At 43.5% G+C, this 16,977-nt stretch overlaps 1 protein-coding gene across 7 annotated transcripts in view; it reads left to right on the forward strand.

Annotated features, from left to right (window-relative positions):
- Window positions 1-3,045: 3,045 nt before the first annotated feature.
- ANKDD1B (ankyrin repeat and death domain containing 1B) overlaps window positions 3,046-16,977 on the forward strand; it is a 56,025-nt gene continuing 42,093 nt past the window's right edge. For 2 of the 7 annotated variants that reach the window (XM_017959654.3, XM_021939468.2), the window contains exons 1-3: window positions 3,051-3,695; window positions 9,292-9,395; window positions 12,863-12,961. In XM_017959654.3, the coding sequence (XP_017815143.1) occupies window positions 3,503-3,695; window positions 9,292-9,395; window positions 12,863-12,961 (396 nt within the window). In that variant the 5' untranslated portion in view covers window positions 3,051-3,502. Of the gene's footprint in view, window positions 3,696-9,291; window positions 9,396-12,862; window positions 12,962-16,977 lie in introns of all 7 variants that reach the window. The other 5 variants (XM_021939472.2, XM_021939469.2, XM_021939470.2 and 2 more) reach the window with 5 other exon arrangements.

The raw sequence follows: 16,977 nt of genomic DNA on the forward strand, positions 1-16,977 counted from the left end.
CGCGGTGGCTCAAGCCTGTAATCCCAGCACTTTGGGAGGCCGAGACGGGCGGATCATGAGGTCAGGAGATCGAGACCATCCTGGCTAATACGGTGAAACCCCGTCTCTACTAAAAAATACAAAAAACTAGCCGGGCGAAGTGGCGGGTGCCTGTAGTCCCAGCTACTCGGGAGGCTGAGGCAGGAGAATGGCGTGAACCCGAGAGGAGGAGCTTGCAGTGAGCTGAGATCCGGCCACTGCACTCCAGCCTGGGTGACAGAGCAAGACTCCGTCTCACAAAAAAAAAAAAAAAAAATAGGTGAATATACAAAGTGGGAGTCAAGGGAGAAATCATCTGGTAGAGGAGGGCAAAGAGAAATCTAGGAAGATGTTTTAAAAAATATGGAATCCTTGAACAGGATCTGGTTTTAAAGGTTTACTTCAGAATTGAACATATTTTTTTAGTCTAGACCTTCCTTTAGGGAAAAAACTAAAGCTTTCAGGACTCAAAGACAAGTTACTGCTCACATGGCTAAATTGCGTTCCATATTTATTTGACAAATACTTATTGCAGGTTGGGTAGCTGTTGGAGATGCAGTAGGAAACTTTTTTTTTTTTTTTTTTTTGAGACAGAGTCTTGCTCTGTCACACAGGTTGGAATACAGTGACATGATAACAGCTTGCTGCAGCCTTGACCTCCTTGGCTCAGGCCATACTCCCATCTCAGCTTCCCAAGTAGCTAAGACTACAGGTGTGCACCACCAGCAGCAGCTAATTTTTAAATTATTTGTGGAGACTGGAGTCTCACTAAGTTGCCCAGGTTGGCCTCAAACTCCTGGCCTCAAGCCATCCTCCACTTCAGCCTCTCAAATTGCTGGGAATATAGGCATGGGCCACCACACCTGGCCCAACAGACTTTTAAAAATCACTGTGTTCATGAAGTTTACCTTCTGGTTGTGGAAACAGACACTAAACAAATACAGACATTTCAATGGTAAGTGCTACAAAGGAAAGTGAAACAGCATAAGAGAATGGAACATGAAGGTAGGGGACACTTTTAGAATAAGATGATCCGAGAAGGCTCCTCTGAGGAAGTGACATTTAACCTGAAACCTTACTGATACAAAGTATCAAAACTATTTTAAAAATTCGGAAGTGGAGGTGGGGGAGAGAGGTTCTAGGCAAACGGAGGAAATAAAAGCTGGATGGCTCTCCACCAGGAAACACTGGTTGAAGAATGGAGAAGAATTGTAGGGCCCAAGATTAGAGAGATGAGTAGGGCCAGCTCATGTGAGCAAGCTTTTATGTATTAGCACACTTAGAATTAATATTCTGCTTGAGAAGTAACCTGATATTTGAAACAGAGTGAAAAAGAAAATACCTCCCACAGTATACTTCATAACTTCTCATTTAGCCCAAGCTCTCAGGGAAGTAAAGTCCAGCTATGGCTGAGTTTCACATAATGCACTGCTTTGGAGTTTTTGTCTCATCTGGTAGAGTAAGATAAGTACCACATACTATTTTTTTTTTTTTTTTTTGACAGAGTCTCTGTCGCCCAGGCTGGAGTGCAGTGGCCAGATCTCAGCTCACTGCAAGCTCCACCTGCCGGGTTTACGCCATTCTCCTGCCTCAGCCTCCGGAGTAGCTGGGACTACAGGCGCCCGCCACCTCGCCCGGCTAGTTTTTTGTATTTTTTAGTAGGGACGGGGTTTCACCGTGCTAGCCAGGATGGTCTCGATCTCCTGACCTCGTGATCCGCCCGTCTCGGCCTCCCAAAGTGCTGGGATTACAGGCTTGAGCCACCGCGCCCGGCCACAGTACCACATACTATTTATTATAAGGCTATATAGCATAAAATGATGATGCATTTTCTCCGGTCATCGATAAGAAGATTTTTTAAAAAGTCAATTTCTTGGTTTAGGATTTGAAAGCAGTTTCAAACTTGGATAACACAATTCAGATCTTCTTCTTATTATTATTATTTATTTTTTGAGATAGGGTCTGGCTCTATCACACAGACTGGCACACAGTGGCACAATCTTGGCTCATTGCAACCTCTGCCTCCCAGGCCATCCTCCCACCTCAGCCTCCCAAGTAGCTGGGACTACAGGCATGCACCACCATGCCTGGCTAATTTTTGTAGAGAGGGGTTCTCACTTTGTTGCCCAGATTGGGAGATCTTTCTGTACTTGACTATGCTTTCCATTGATCTGCTGCTGTTTTCACTATTATTCCTTCTTTTGTGTGGGTATTTTCTTCTGATTTTTAGAATTTTACTTGTAAACATGCTACATACACATATAATTTGTGCCCTGTTTTTCCATTTACATATTATACTTTCCATATTAGTACATTGTCTGATATTTCTGCATAATACTCAATTCAACTTATCTGCTGTTGTTTTTATCATATCCCTATTACAAACATGAGGCCCATTTCCCTTTTTTAAAAAAGGAAAGTTTGAGGTTACGGGTGGTGTTCTGATAAATAATATTTTGTCATTTGTTTTCATTGACAAGGAAACATTGTTTTGAATTCAATGCCTCAAATTGGGTGCACAATAATTTGAAGGAAAAAGCTGACAAGTTTGAAATGAAATTGATATTACATAATTTACATTAAAATGATACATCTTTTGTAAATTTGTAAGAAGAATAAAAAATAAATGAAAACCTGATTACCTTTCTTATTTGAAGTTTATTTGGGGGGTCAGAATTTGACTTGCTTCTGTATTATTTCACTTTTCAAAAGAATCCGCCAGGAGAGATTATAATTGCGTGGTCTTCAAATGAGAAATCAAGTCTTTCTTTTTTTTTTTTTTTTTTTTTTGATACAGAGTCTCGCTTAGTCGCCCAGGCTGGAGTGCAGTGGCGCGATCTCGGCTCACTGCAAGCTCCGCCTCCCGGGTTCACGCCATTCTCCTGCCTCAGCCTCCCGAGTAGCTGGGACTACAGGCGCCCGCCGCCTCGCCCGGCTAATTTTTTGCATTTTTAGTAGAGACGGGGTTTCACCATGTTAGCCAGGATGGTCTCGATCTCCTGACCTCGTGATCCGCCCGCCTCGGCCTCCCAAAGTGCTGGGATTACAGGCGTGAGCCACCGCGCCCGGCAAGTCTTTCTTTATTCAAAAGAAAATGTTGGAAGCCCATTTAGAAATCATTTAATATTGAAGTTCCTATAGTGTTGGTTATAAATTCAACCTTGACATTTCTTAATATTGTACAAAGAAGTGGTAGAGTAGAAGTGGGAGTTCACTGGGGCTTGTAGATTTCGCAGGATGTTTTATTCCCCGGAGAACCAAACCTTAAGCACAGTGCACGCCACACCTGAGGGCGGATTCTCCCAGGCCGGCCCAAGTCAGGGCAGGGCTGGAAAACCAGGGGCTTGTTGCCCAGCGAAGCGCCACAACAGAGAGCGGTCTGCGCTCCGGCGGGGCTGACCTGCCAGCGTCCAGCCTCGCGCCCTGGGCCTGTCTGGATCTGGGTCTGGGTCTGGCCCTGCGCTCCAGGTCCGCGGAGGCGACCATGGACCTCGCCGGGCGCTCCCGGGGCCACGGGGCCACGGTAGGGGGGCTGCTGCTCGGGGCGGCTGCTGCCGCCAAGGGTCTCAGGGAGGACCTGAGGGGCGCGGACGCCCTGCCTTGGAGGGCCCTGTCCCGGATCCCGAAGCGGAAGGGGCTTGGAGAGGAGGACACGACAGTTGCCGGACACGAGCTCCGTGAGTCCCGGAAACGAGGTCTCAGAAAATCAGGTTGCGGGGCGGGCTGGGTCGAAGGGACTTAAAAAGGTACCCAGTGCAGCGCCTCCGGAAGCTGCGGGAGTGAAACTGGCGTGGCGACTCCGCCCTGGGACCCCGAGCCCCAGCCTCCGCCGCTGCACCCCTTGTTGGCTGGTTTTCGGCTTTGGAATCCACCCCCACCATGTACTGTGGGTGAAAGGACAGTATTATTCTTCCGAATTCAGGAGGAGGCTTTTTAAAATAATGATTAAGTCCTTTTGCAAATAAGAGTTTCATGTGCTCTTATCTCCTATATCGTGACTCATGCGCCGATTTATTGTCCGACTTTAAATAAATCACTTATCTTTCTGCACTTAAGTTTTAAAGCATGGAGTGGATCATCTATGCCTTGGGAATAATGTGCAGTATAAACTAAGGCAGTTGTTAAGCAGTTCAAAAGCTGAAAGCGAGTCAAGTCTCTCCCCGGCACCCTCCACTCCCCACCCGCCTCCGACCCCGGCCCCCCCCGCAAGCAGGGTCTTGTTGCTCTGTTGCACAGGCTGGAATGTAGTAGTGCAATCACAGACCTCCTCAGGCTCAGGTGATCCTCCCACCTCAGCCTTCCCAGTACTCAAGTCTCTCTTTTTTTTTTTTTTCCGAGAGGGAGTCTCGCTCTGTCCCCAGTCTGCAGTGCAGTGGCCGGATCCCAGCTCACTGCAAGCTCCGCCTCCCGGGTTTAGGCCATTCTCCTGCCTCAGCCTCCTGAGCAGCTGGGACTACAGGCGCCCGCCACTCGCCCGGCTAATTTTTTGTATTTTTTAGTAGAGACGGGGTTTCACCGTGTTAGCCAGGATGGTCTCGATCTCCTGACCTCGTGATCCGCCCGTCTCGGCCTCCCAAAGTGCTGGGATTACAGGCTTGAGCCACCGCGCCCGGCCCAGTACTCAAGTCTCTTAACGGGGCACACCATCCAAGCCTACTGGCTAGGACGGCCTTATTTCCTAAATTAGGCTTGGAAGCTGTACACCAGTTCCTCAATATAGTGTTCATTCAGTCATTCTGGAAATATTTTCAAGGGCTTAACTGTTTTCTAGGCATGTTCTAGATGTAGGGATGGAGAGAACAAGACAACCCCTATTCTGGTGGAACATTCTGTTGTGGTAGAGGGGTGATAGACAATAAAATAAGTAAGCAAATAAATGAATAAGATAATTTAAGGTAAGTGCAGTGAAGGCCATGAGACAGGGTGATGTGGTTGGAGTCAGGCTGCCTAGGACAATTCTATCACTTATAAAGCATGAACAAGTGGTATAACTTTTGAATATCTCAGTTTCCTCATCTGTAAGATGGAGGAATCATGCCTACATCAACAGGTTATTTGTTTTATATAAACCCTGGGGCATTCCAATAGTTGGAGATCAAGCAAAGGAAAAAGAGCTGGTAGAAAAGACTAGAAAGCAACAGTTGGCTTACCAGACCTCTAGAGAAGAACATGTTACAAGGGGTGTGTGTTCCTCTGTGTCACAGTTGCCAAGAGCTCAATGCACTTGACAGGGTATAATGACTGGGTTTTGGCAAGACGGAGTGACCTCAACAAGAGCAGTTTCAGTAGAGGAGTGGGAAAGATGTCTGATTAGCATGGGTTGAGACAAGACTGAGATGAAGAAATGGAGACAGCAATTATAGAATACTTAAGTTTGGGGTAATGGAAAGTTGAAAAATGCAGCAGCAGTTGGAAAGGAAGCTGGGGTCAAAGGAGGGTTTTTTACACTTAGGGTATTATGGCATCTCCGTATTTTTTGAAGGAAAATAAGATAATAGTCATCCACTGGAGAGAGATTAAGTGATCTAGAGGAAAGAAGACATAATTTCCAAGAGACTGACATATGAAACACTTGAAAAGATAAAAAGGGGATGGGATCCAGAGCCCAGGTGTAGAGGTTGGCCTTTCCTAGGTACAGGGATGCTTCATCCTGTATATACAAATGAAGGTAGGTTGGTAGATTCACCTAGGTGGGAAGATGTGGGAATTCGTGTCCTACTACTTCTGTTTTCACTATGAGGCAACGGTATTGACTGAGAATTAGGTGATGGTAGTGGGAGGAAGTAAATTAGGTAGATTACTAAATTCAGATATTTGAGGAGAAAGGAAAGGATATGACATATTGAAGAAGGGAAGACAAGGGAAATGTAGAGGCTAGCTAGTCGTGCTGAGATTAGTGGGGAAGAATTTAAGAGACCTGTTAGCATGTGTATCAATCAGGACAAAGTAAGCTTTTCCTGCAGCAATAAATGACTCCTACGTCTGAGTGACTGGACATAAAAACAATCTATTTCTGGCTGGGTGTGGTGGCTCACACTTATAATCCCAGCATTTTGGGAGGCCCAGGTGAGAGGATCGCTTGAGGACAGGAGTTCAAGACCAGCCTGGAAAACGTAACAAGACTCCGTCTTTAAAAGAAAAATCTATTTCTTGCTCGTGTAGCATGTCCAAAATAGGTTGGCGAGGGTCTCTCAGGAACCCAGGTGTCAAGGACCATGGGATTTTACCCTACTTATAATCTCACAAGTTAGCTTACTAGGTGATAGAGATGCTGGCAGAAGACACTTTTGGATCAGAGATGATGGATTTCATTACTCACAGCAGTAGCAGTAGCCAGAGTGTTAGCATTTGTGTCAGTTCTCCAAGCCCCAATTCCCACAGGGAGATATAGAGATGCCAAATGACACCTGCACACACAGTGGGTTGTGTTACAGAAAAATCCTGCACTTAGGGAACCCAAATTGTTTGTAATAGTCAGTAAGCATGCCTTACCATTGCTTTCTTCCAAGGCTGCAAGCAAACCTGCCCTTTGCTCCAGAGGAAAAATATCTCTATTTGTCAAGGCTTTTCACTATACAAACATCCTTGAAAAGATAGTAAAGAGCAAAGCCAGTCAATGCTTTTGCTTGTAAGATGTGCAGAAATGTGAGAGACCCAGAGAGAATTATCTCCCAATACCAAGTTGATGGAGGTACCACCATCTTGTGACCCCTTCATTTAAACACATGGCTTCCAGTGTTGATAAGGCAGGGAAAAGAGACCTAGAGGGTGACACAGGCTTTTCACTGACTCAGCCCCAAAGTGACTTGCCATCACTTCTGCTTTCAGTCCATTGGATACACCTCATCTAGCTGTATCCAGGCTGGGATATGGGCTTACACATGTGACCAGGTAGAAGAGAAAAAGCAGATATTGATGAACACTAGCAATGTTTACCACAGCATGGTTGTGTGTTTTTCTCCAGTACCGTTTAGCTGTTCAGGTACAGAAACAAAGCAAGTAGCAGTTGGATTTAATCTCAGAATTAGGATTCTGACCAACTAGTCTAATGGAGGAAAAGAATGGTGAGGGAGGTGTTTGCATAGAAGTGATTTCATAGGTGGACCATATGCTATGGTCTGAATGTGTGAAATACATTTCTGTTTTTTAAAAAATTACTCAGTGTCAGGTAGTTTGTTACAGCAGCAAAAACAAACTGGCACCATGGAATCTAAACATGGTAAGGAGGGAAGTAAGGGCACAGAAATGAAGAATATGAAAAAGGGTTAGAACTGTGGACTGGAGGACTTCATAAGGTTGCAGAATTTCTGGACTTGGAGAACTAGAGCAGCTGAGCTGAATGGATGAGAAGTTGTGGTCAAAGAATAGGATTCTGGAAGTCAAGATTTCAGAGGTAGTGCAGTTTGAGTGATAATGAATTCAGGAATGTGTCTCTGAAATTTGATGACTGAGGTCAGATCTGCGGAAGATTATTAGAGGGAACTAAGAGGCCAAGGTGTTGGATTAATCATCTGTGAGGAGGTTGAAGTCACCTAGAATGGTGACAAGAGTAGGGGTAGGAAGGAAGAGAAGGATCCAGGTAACAGAAAGAATGAACATGTGAATCTGTATGAGTCTGCTTAGGCTGCCATGACAAAGTACAGCAGATTGGATGGCTCAAACCACAGATGCTTATTTTCTCACAGCTCTGGAGGCTACAAGCGCAACATCAAGATGTTGGAAAAGTTGGATTCTTCTTAGGCCTCTTTCCTTGGCTTATAGATGGTCACCTTCTCCCTGCCTTCACCTGGTTTTCCGTGTGTGTATGTGTGTGTGTGTGTGTGTGTGTGTGTGTCCGTCGTAATCTCTCTTCTTTTAGGGACGCCAATCATATCAGATTGGAGCCCATTCATATGACTTCATTTTACCTTCATTACCTCTTTAAAGGCCCTATCTCCAAACATAGTCAACATTCTGAGGTACTTGGGGTTAGGAGTTCAACATACGAATTTTGGAGAGACACAATTCAGCCCATAACAATATTTCCCAAGAAGATACTCCTTGGTTGGTCCTTGATTGGACTTGGCAGTATCCTTAAGGGTCTTTGCTTCGGCAAAAACTTGGGGAACATTGAATGTCATGATAGTATCATTTAGAAACAAGCAAACGCAGCCGGGCGTGGTGGCTCAAGCCTGTAATCCCAGCACTTTGGGAGGCCGAGGCGGGCGGATCACGAGGTCAGGAGATCGAGACCATCCTGGCTAACATGGTGAAACCCCGTCTCTACTAAAAATACAAAAAACTAGCCGGGCGTGGTGGCGGGCGCCTGTAGTCCCAGCTACTCGGAGGCTGAGGCAGGAGAATGGCCTGAACCTGGGAGGCGGAGCTTGCAGTGAGCCGAGATCGCGCCACTGCACTCCAGCCTGGGTGACACAGCGCGAGACTCCGTCTCAAAAAAAAAAAAAAAAAAAGAAACAAGCAAACGCTTAGGAAACTATTCAGCAACACACATACAGAAACCTCTCTTACAGGTCCTTTCTGTTTGGAGATGGTCTGTTATTGACTCCTACTTAACCTCAATTCTGGTCTTATCCCTTCGTGTTGGGCGGTCCTCTGAGAGCCCTCTACTCCCCTACATAACAAAAAAACTCAATAAACCCTGGAATCTTCTCTATGACAGTTAATAAAGCCTACCATATGAATGTGTATATGTATGTGAAATATGACATTTATAATAGATGTCAATCTACTTCGTGTTTTTATATCAATGAGAATAAAACATTTTCATCCCCTTTACCTTTGTGTCTGTATGTGTGATGGGCTGCATTTTGAAATTTTCTTCGTGCAGGCCTGGCGTCTGTATAGAGTTCTGAAGACAACAGTTTTATCTCTGTAAGCTGTAGGAGCATTTGGACTCCTCCCTGCCTAATCTTGTACAAGGTTTTTTACAAACAATGTCCCCTGGGAAGTCTACCGCCTTCTGACCTTCTAAGCCAGATACCACATTACTGACTTCAGGGTGGTCCTCATGAATAATGTTTTGTTTGGGGCCAGGAACATTTTTAAGGGTGTGAAAACCCTTGCAGCATGAGGAGAAAATTGAATCTTGATACTACAGTTTTATAAGATATTGAAGCAAAGTTTCTGTGTCCTAAATAAAAATAGCGAAATGTGAAAGACTCAAGGCTGTTGTTTCGTTTCAAGGCTGTTGTTACAAGGTTTGCCCTATGAAATATGCTTTCTCTTTGGCCTCCTTAAATTCCCTCAGGTCATGCTTGCCTTGCTTTCTTTCAGTACTGCCAAATGAGAGAAGCTTTCAGAATGCTGCTAAAAGCAATAATTTGGATCTTATGGAGAAGCTGTCTGAAAACAAGGTTAACATTAATGCTGTGAACAATGTGAGTAGAAGTCATAAATATGACAAGTGACTACTCCAGTAATAGCTTGGGTTTACACAGGACATCTGAAATAATAATAAAAGTAAAAATCATGGTGCTGGCTGAGATAAGGGAGCGCTCCTTTGTTGGTAATCCCAGGGTGTTTAAGCTAAAAGGTGGAGTCAAACAGTGGAAGCCGCTCTGTGCGTTTTAATTCCTCTTCCAAGAAGGGCAGTGCACCGAATCTTCATGCATATCTATTCAAAGTCTGTGGGTGGGCAGTAAAGCCAGCTGTTGGGGTTATAGGTAAAGCCAGCTCTCGGGGTTATAGGCCTGGACCTGGTCCTGGATTGTCGCCTGTGGATCAGCTTGGCCTCACACATTCTGGAAAGGCAGAACATTTTTTGCTACACAGTCTGGGTTGTTTTCTTGCCAATGATGTCCTGTGTGGTTCTGTTTTTACAAATTTAAAAATCTAAAGAGGCATGTAGATTTTCATTGTACTGGTTTTGAAATGTAGTGTGTCTGCCTCTTGGGCAATGAGGCCTTATCTAAAACCTGGCTCTTACTTGTTCTTTAAGTCCCTGGGTTTTAGCAGAGGGAAAGTCCACTGCCATAAATTTGGATTCTCTACTGCTTGCTTTTGTGAGGATTTCCTGATAGTCCTTTGAGGCCAGGTTTATCAAAGTGAAGGTTGGAGGCTGTGTCAATTGCTTAGGACAATTTGTGGAGTGGTTCCAGGTGGGTGTGGCACCCACCTGGGTGGTGGGTAATTGTATTTAATGGTAAATTTAATGGTAAATGATTTACTATTTAATGGTAAATGAAGCATAAGCTTCAGGGCCCTTGCTTGTACAGGCCCCTTGTAAGGCACTGAGAGGGCTCTGGTAATATATTCCTATGACTATATGATTTTGTAAAATCTGAAAAATTATAAGGCATTTTAACTGCAATTATTTAAGCTTTCTGACTCTGGCTTTAACGAAGACTCCCTAAATAGTCTAAACTCAGGTTTCACAAAACCTATATCTTATCGCAGGCAGTAAGGTCCTAGAAACTGAAGCTGCAGAATCTGAAATCATGTACCAGATGCAGTGGAAGATGTGCATGTGTGTCGGGAGCCTTTGTGCTTATGTGTGGGGATAAGTGTGGGGATTGATATGTCTATGTGTATAATGTGTGTGTGTGTGATGTGTTATGAGTGTATATAGTGTTCATGTTCCATAGATATCCTAGAATAGGAAAGCAGCAAAATTTTGTAGCGTAACAATTTTAGGGACAAAAAGAAAAAAAAGGAATCAAGAAAGGAAGGAAAGGCAGAAAGGAAAAAAGATGGAAAGGAATGAAAAGAAAAGAAGTAAGCAAGTCTCTTTGAAGGGGATATTTGCATAGTTTCAAAAATATTTATGAATAGGTATCTTTGAAGATTATTTTGACCATGAAAGGTTAATTGTGGGAGTAAGTGAAGCAATAATCACTTTTCCAAGTAGCAGGAAATAGATTCTCTAGTATACTGTTTAAACCATTTAACATTTTTCCATATTCAGCTCTCTGTTTTGTTTTAAACTTTTTTTTAATATTAAAGTACTTGGAGAGAGAGTACAATCGAATACACTTTAACTTACAGCGTGGCAAGTTATTATAAATTCCTAATGAATTGTATTATGCTTTCTCATGACATCTGTTTGCTGTTTACAGCAAATCGTTGACATGGTTACTTGGAGAGTTCCTTAAAACCAGTGACGATGGAGCTTTTTAAAATATAAGTAATTTTATTGAATTATCTTGGGTGAAATTTTGGCTTACATCCTTATTCACAAGTAAAGTTAATAGTGGAGCTTATAAGCCCGTATTTGACATAGTAGAGCAAAGCTCCAGATTTCAGACAAAGTCATAATAACTCATGGGTTTTTTTGTTTTGTTTTGTTTTGAGACGGAGTCTTGCGCTCTTGCCCAGGCTGGAGTGCAGTGGCACAATCTCAGCTCACTGCAACCTCCACCTCCTGAGTTCAAGCAATTCTCCTGCCTCAGCCTCCTTAGTATCAGGGATTACAGACGCACGCCACCATGCCTGGCTAATTTTTGTATTTTTAGTAGTTACAGGGTTTCACCATGTTGGCCAGGCTGGTCTCAAACTCCTGACCTCAGGTGATCTACCCACCTCGGCCTCCTAAAGTGCTAGGATTACAGGCATGAGCCACCGTGCCCAGCCATAACTCATGTTTTGTCGAACTTATTTTATCACTGGTTTAGCTATTGTGAAAGTTTTCAGAATCAAAATGGGGTCACCGATATTAAGAAAACCTTGACAAATAGAGCTGGGGAAGGCCATGAAGACAGGGTTCTCATGCTTGAATACTTGATAACAAAAACTATCACAAAAGACTGCAAAACCCACAACCTCACACAAAGGCCATCACAACCTTACACAGAAAATACTTCTGCAAGGACATCTGCCCAGAAACTGCCTGTCTAATCTAAGACTGGTGTCAGCTTGTTGTTGAACTTTGCAGCAAAGGATAATTATTTCAAAACAGTTATGTAATCCTCCTCATTTTTTTTCCTTTAAAAACCTTTGTCTTCTTTTACTTCCCTAAATACACACATAGTTTACTATGACATGCATATTCCCGTTGCAATGCTTTATTCCCAAATAAATATCTTTTCTTTTGAAAGTCTCTCTTATTATTTAGGTTGACACTACCAAGAAAATCAAATATTTAAACAGTTCTCATCTTTTTTCTTATTTATGTGTAACAAAGAATAGTAAAGCCATGCCCAGACATCTTCTTTGGAAGCAAAAACAGTGTCTAGAATATGGAAATTATGACTCATATCACTTTCAAGCAAAACTTTCATTGTCTGAAATGTATTAGACTCTCTCTGGGTATCCCAGGAGCACCACATGGACTGTCCTTTGGAGCAAGATGGTCATAGCTTTTCCTCTGCCTTTCTGTCTTTCTTTCCTTCCTCTTTTCTTCGCTCTTTTATCCCTTCCTCCCTTCCTTCTTCCTTTCAGAAGGAATTTATTTGCTTCAGTAAAGTTTACAGTCCAAAAACTTAGAGAAGAATGAACATGAGTGGATTGAATTCCTAGGAAAATTTCCGCTATGCATTAGTAGGATATTCTAAGCAGAAAAATTTACCGTTATTAATGATTATATAAGGGGGAAATCCAACTTTTAGTTTCTAAACAAAACCCATTATGTTGCCACAACATAATGCTACAATACAATATAAGTTGAAACAAGAATTTCAGCTCGAGGCGTGTCCTTCAGTGGATTGCCAAATTCTCTGCTGTTATCTCATAATGAAGGCAGAATTCGGCTGGACACAATTCTCACAACTTTCAAAGGTAAAGGCAAAGAGTGGAGCCAAACAATCAAAATAGAAACACCTAATAGAAAAGTATGGCCATTCAAGAAACAGGAAACCTAAAAGCACTAAATAATGATCAGTGACTAAAAACATAAATTATGCTTCCTCAGATGAACCGCACAGCCCTGCATTTTGCAGTGGGGAGAAATCATTTATCTGCAGTGGATTTCTTGCTTAAACACAAGGCCAGGGTGGATGTTGCTGATAAGGTAAGCTCATCTTGAGTAGAACAAATTGGAGCATAACCAATGTACAGGGAGAATCTGATCACTCCAGACATCTTTTCTTCACATACATGCAAAATATTTTAATTGGCAGTGTTTGTTCTGGAAACGTCTCTTCAGAGAATATACATATATGTGCTCTTTGTATTTGGGGACTAAATTGTTTCCCTTTTACCTATGGGACCTGGGTTTTTGCTTATTTTCTCATATTGACTTTATGACCAATAGCATGCATTTGTAAAAGCAAGATCATTGTCCAGAGTAGAATCTGGGATGTAGAAGACAGAAGCTAACTGGCCCCAGAGACATTAAATATTGACTTTGCTCTATGAACTCTGATACTAAATAGGCTTATTAAACAGCTCAGGGGTGAGCCCAGGAGCACACACACAACTTTATGCCATCCCTTTCTCAGGCTCCATCTTCTCCATGATCAACTCCCCTACATTTTCCAGCTCCTCACCCTCTTTTCCTGGTCCTCTGACTGGAAAGCCAAGGCTGTGGTCTGCCAGCCCTGCTGTGTACTTTCCACAAATAGGTCTGCCTCCAGGACCAAGTGGGGGAGGGTGACAAGAGAACATTTGGATTCTTCCTCCACTGTGCTTTATGACCACAGTTCCTCTGGTCAGAGAGAAAGATTCCCCTATGTCGGACTTTAAGGTGCTTGCCCAGCCAGTGCTGCTACCCTTACCACTGTCAAGTTGTAGCTTTGGGAGTGGGGCTTGGCTTGGGGGGAGGGGGCAGGGCCTGTAGGGAAAAATGAAGCAGAGATTTTCCCCTGCCTTCTCTGTTCTATAGGGGCTCCCTTCTCCTCCTTAGACCAGAATGAGAGAGCTTCTGTTGAAAATCTTTCTGACTGTGCCCAGGGCACAGTTCCATGATTTGCACTGCCTCAAGTCCAAGTTGGAAGGTATGGGAGGAAAAGAAAAATCTGGAAAGTCACAGCAGGATTGTCCTTACTTTGAGTTCTGATTTTTCCCCCCAATCCACCTGATACCATTTACAGAGTCCTCAGCTGTTCCATGCATTCTTTGTTTTTACTTTTTAATTTAAAATGTGTGTGGGCATATAGTAGGTGTACGTTCCATGCATTCTTTCCAGAGATTTTATTTGTTTTGGTGGGAGAGACAGAGTGGACTGTGCTTACTTTGTTTTAACCAGAACCATAACCCCAAATCTGTACTATACCAAAGTAGAGGGAATCATACAGGGAACACCTTTTTTTTTTTTTTTTTTTTTGACACGGAGTCTCGCTTTATCGCCCAGGCTGGAGTGCACTGGCCGTATCTCAGCTCACTGCAAGCTCCGCCTCCCGGGTTTACACCATTCTCCTGCCTCAGCCTCCCGAGTAGCTGGGACTACAGGCGCCCGCCACCTTGCCCAGCTAGTTTTTTTTTTGTATTTTTTAGTAGAGACAGGGTTTCACCGGGTTAGCCAGGATGCATACAGCGAACATCTATGTATCCATTGCCAGATTAGATTGCATCTTTTCTTTTAAACAGCATATCTGAGGATTGCCATGTTTCTAATATATTAAATACAGATCTGGTTTGTGTCAGAGTGCAAATCAATTATGTGGGGAAAAGAAAGAAAGATTAGACTGTTACTGTGTCTATATAGAAAGAAGTAGACATAAGAGACTCCATTTTGTTCTGTATTTGAGATGCTGTTAATCTGTGACCCTACCCCCAACCTTGTCCTTGCAAGAGTCATGTGCTATGGTGACTCAAGGTTTAAAGGATTTTGGGCTGTGCAGGGTGTGCTTTGTTAAACAAGTGCCTGAAGGCAGCTTGCTGGTTAAAAGTCATCACCATTCTCTTAATCTCAAGTACCCAGGGACACGCACACTGCCAAAGGTCGCAGGGACCTCTGCCTAGGAAAGCTAGGTATTGTCCAAGGTTTCTCCCCATGTGATGGTCTGAAATATGGCCTCGTGCGAAGGGAAAGACCTGATCGTCCCCCAGCCTGACACCCGTGAAGGGTCTGTGCTGAGGAGGACTAGTACTAGAGGAAAGAAGGCCTCTTGGCGGTTGTTGGCAGTTGAGATAGAGAAAAGCATCTGTCTCCTGCCCGTCCCTGGGCAATGGAACATCTCGGTGTAAAACCCCATTGTATGCTCTGTTTCCTGAGAAAGGAGAAAACTGCCTTAGGGCAAAAGGCGGGACTTGCTAGCGCAATGCTGCTCTTTATGCACTAAAAAGGTTTATGGAGATGTTTGCATATGCATATCAAGGCACAGCACTTTTCCTTAAACTTATTCATGTCACAGAGATCTTTATTCATATGTCTTACTGCTGACTTTCTCCCTACAATGATCCTATTATCCTGCCACTTCCTTTTCTTTAAGATGATAAAGATAATTATCAATAAATACTAAGGGAACTCAGAGACCGGTGCCAGCGTGGGTCCTCGGTATGCTGAGTTCCAGTCCTCTGGGCCCACTTTTTCTTTCTCTATACTTTGTCTCTGTGTCTCATTTCTTTTCTCAAGTCTCTCATTCCACCTAACGAGAAACGCCCACAGGTGTGGAGGGGTAGGCCACCCCTTCAAATTATTCCGGAAATGATGGAGAGATATTTCACCAACTTGTTCTCCTTGAGGTTTTTCTAAACATATGTTTGCATTACCTTGTCTCTGAAGCATGACTGTTTCTCTTAACTTTGCTTGAAGATTGAAATAATGTCAGGTGGGAAATAGAGTAATTCCTGGTGTGTCTCTTTTTCCTGCTTTGAAGGTTTCACTAAGTTAAATATGTTTATAACTGATTAAATCATCTACAGTGGCATTACTCCATAACTAGTCAAATGTTTTTCATAATTCAAGCAAGGTCACTTTTGCCCCAATCTGGCAGCTTCTTTATCTGAATGATGAGCCTTGAGTTTGACTTCTTCTAAGTTCTAACACCATTTGCAAAGAGCTAACAGTTGATCCCCGTCACCCTCCATATTTATTCAGTGGCTGTTGTGCGTATGTCTCAGTGTCAACTACTGAGGATTCAACTAGACAGAAGTCCTTGCTATTTAAAGTGTGGTGCCAGGACTTGAAGCATGTACATCACCTGCAAGCTTGTTAGAAATGCAAGATCTTAGGCCCCACCCCAGGCCTGAATCAGAATCCGCATTAAAAAAAAATTCCCAGGTGATTGTTTTCGGGAAGCACTGGTATGCGATAGAGTCATGGCTTTGCAGGGCCTACAATCTCTCTGGGGAGCAAGGACAGAGACTGTACTAGCTGAGTGCCATTCAAGGCACTGCATGCTAGGGACCAAAGTGAGCAGCACCCCCAAGTCCTGGGAATAGGCAGACTGGATAAATGGAGGGTCTTACTCCAGACAGGAGTAAAGAATCCCAGGTGGGTGCAAGTGGTGCTCAGAGGATAAAAACATCTGCTCACAGAGCTTCTTATCTCTGGGAAGCTCCTAACATAGAATTGTTCCCCAAAGGAAATTATTGACCTCACCTATGACGAGACTGGCAATGAGGACAGGTTGTCAGTGACTGTTGGGCAATGTACACTTCACAGAGCTTCATGAGCTACCTGTGAGTGTGATTTGTGACACATGGTCTTAAGTAGTCTCAGGCATGCCAGTTTCACACCAGAAGAATTTGTTTTATGGAGGTTCTTCTCAGGGAGTTTACATCTGTGAGCCGTGATTCATCACCTCTGAGGAACAATGGCTCCATTCTGAATTTGTGGTTTTAGAGACTTAGGTTGTTTGCAGCTTGAATTCCCAGCTTTTAGATTTTATGATCGGAGCTTGGAATTTTAAAATACAGGCTGCTTTGAAATTAGGAATTACCTCTTAGGGAAAAAATAGCTCTCCTATCAAAGAGTGATTTGTCACCTGTCTCAAATATTTCTGGCTTTTTTTTTTTTTTTTTGAGAGGGAGTTTCATTCCTGTTGCTCAGGCTAGAGTGCGATGGTGCAATCTTGGCTTACTGCAACCTCTACCTCCCAGGTTCAAGCGATCCTCCCGAGTAGCTGGGATTACAGGCATGCA

This window comes from Papio anubis, chromosome 5 (assembly GCF_008728515.1).
Source record: "Papio anubis isolate 15944 chromosome 5, Panubis1.0, whole genome shotgun sequence".
Lineage (NCBI taxonomy): Eukaryota > Metazoa > Chordata > Mammalia > Primates > Cercopithecidae > Papio > Papio anubis.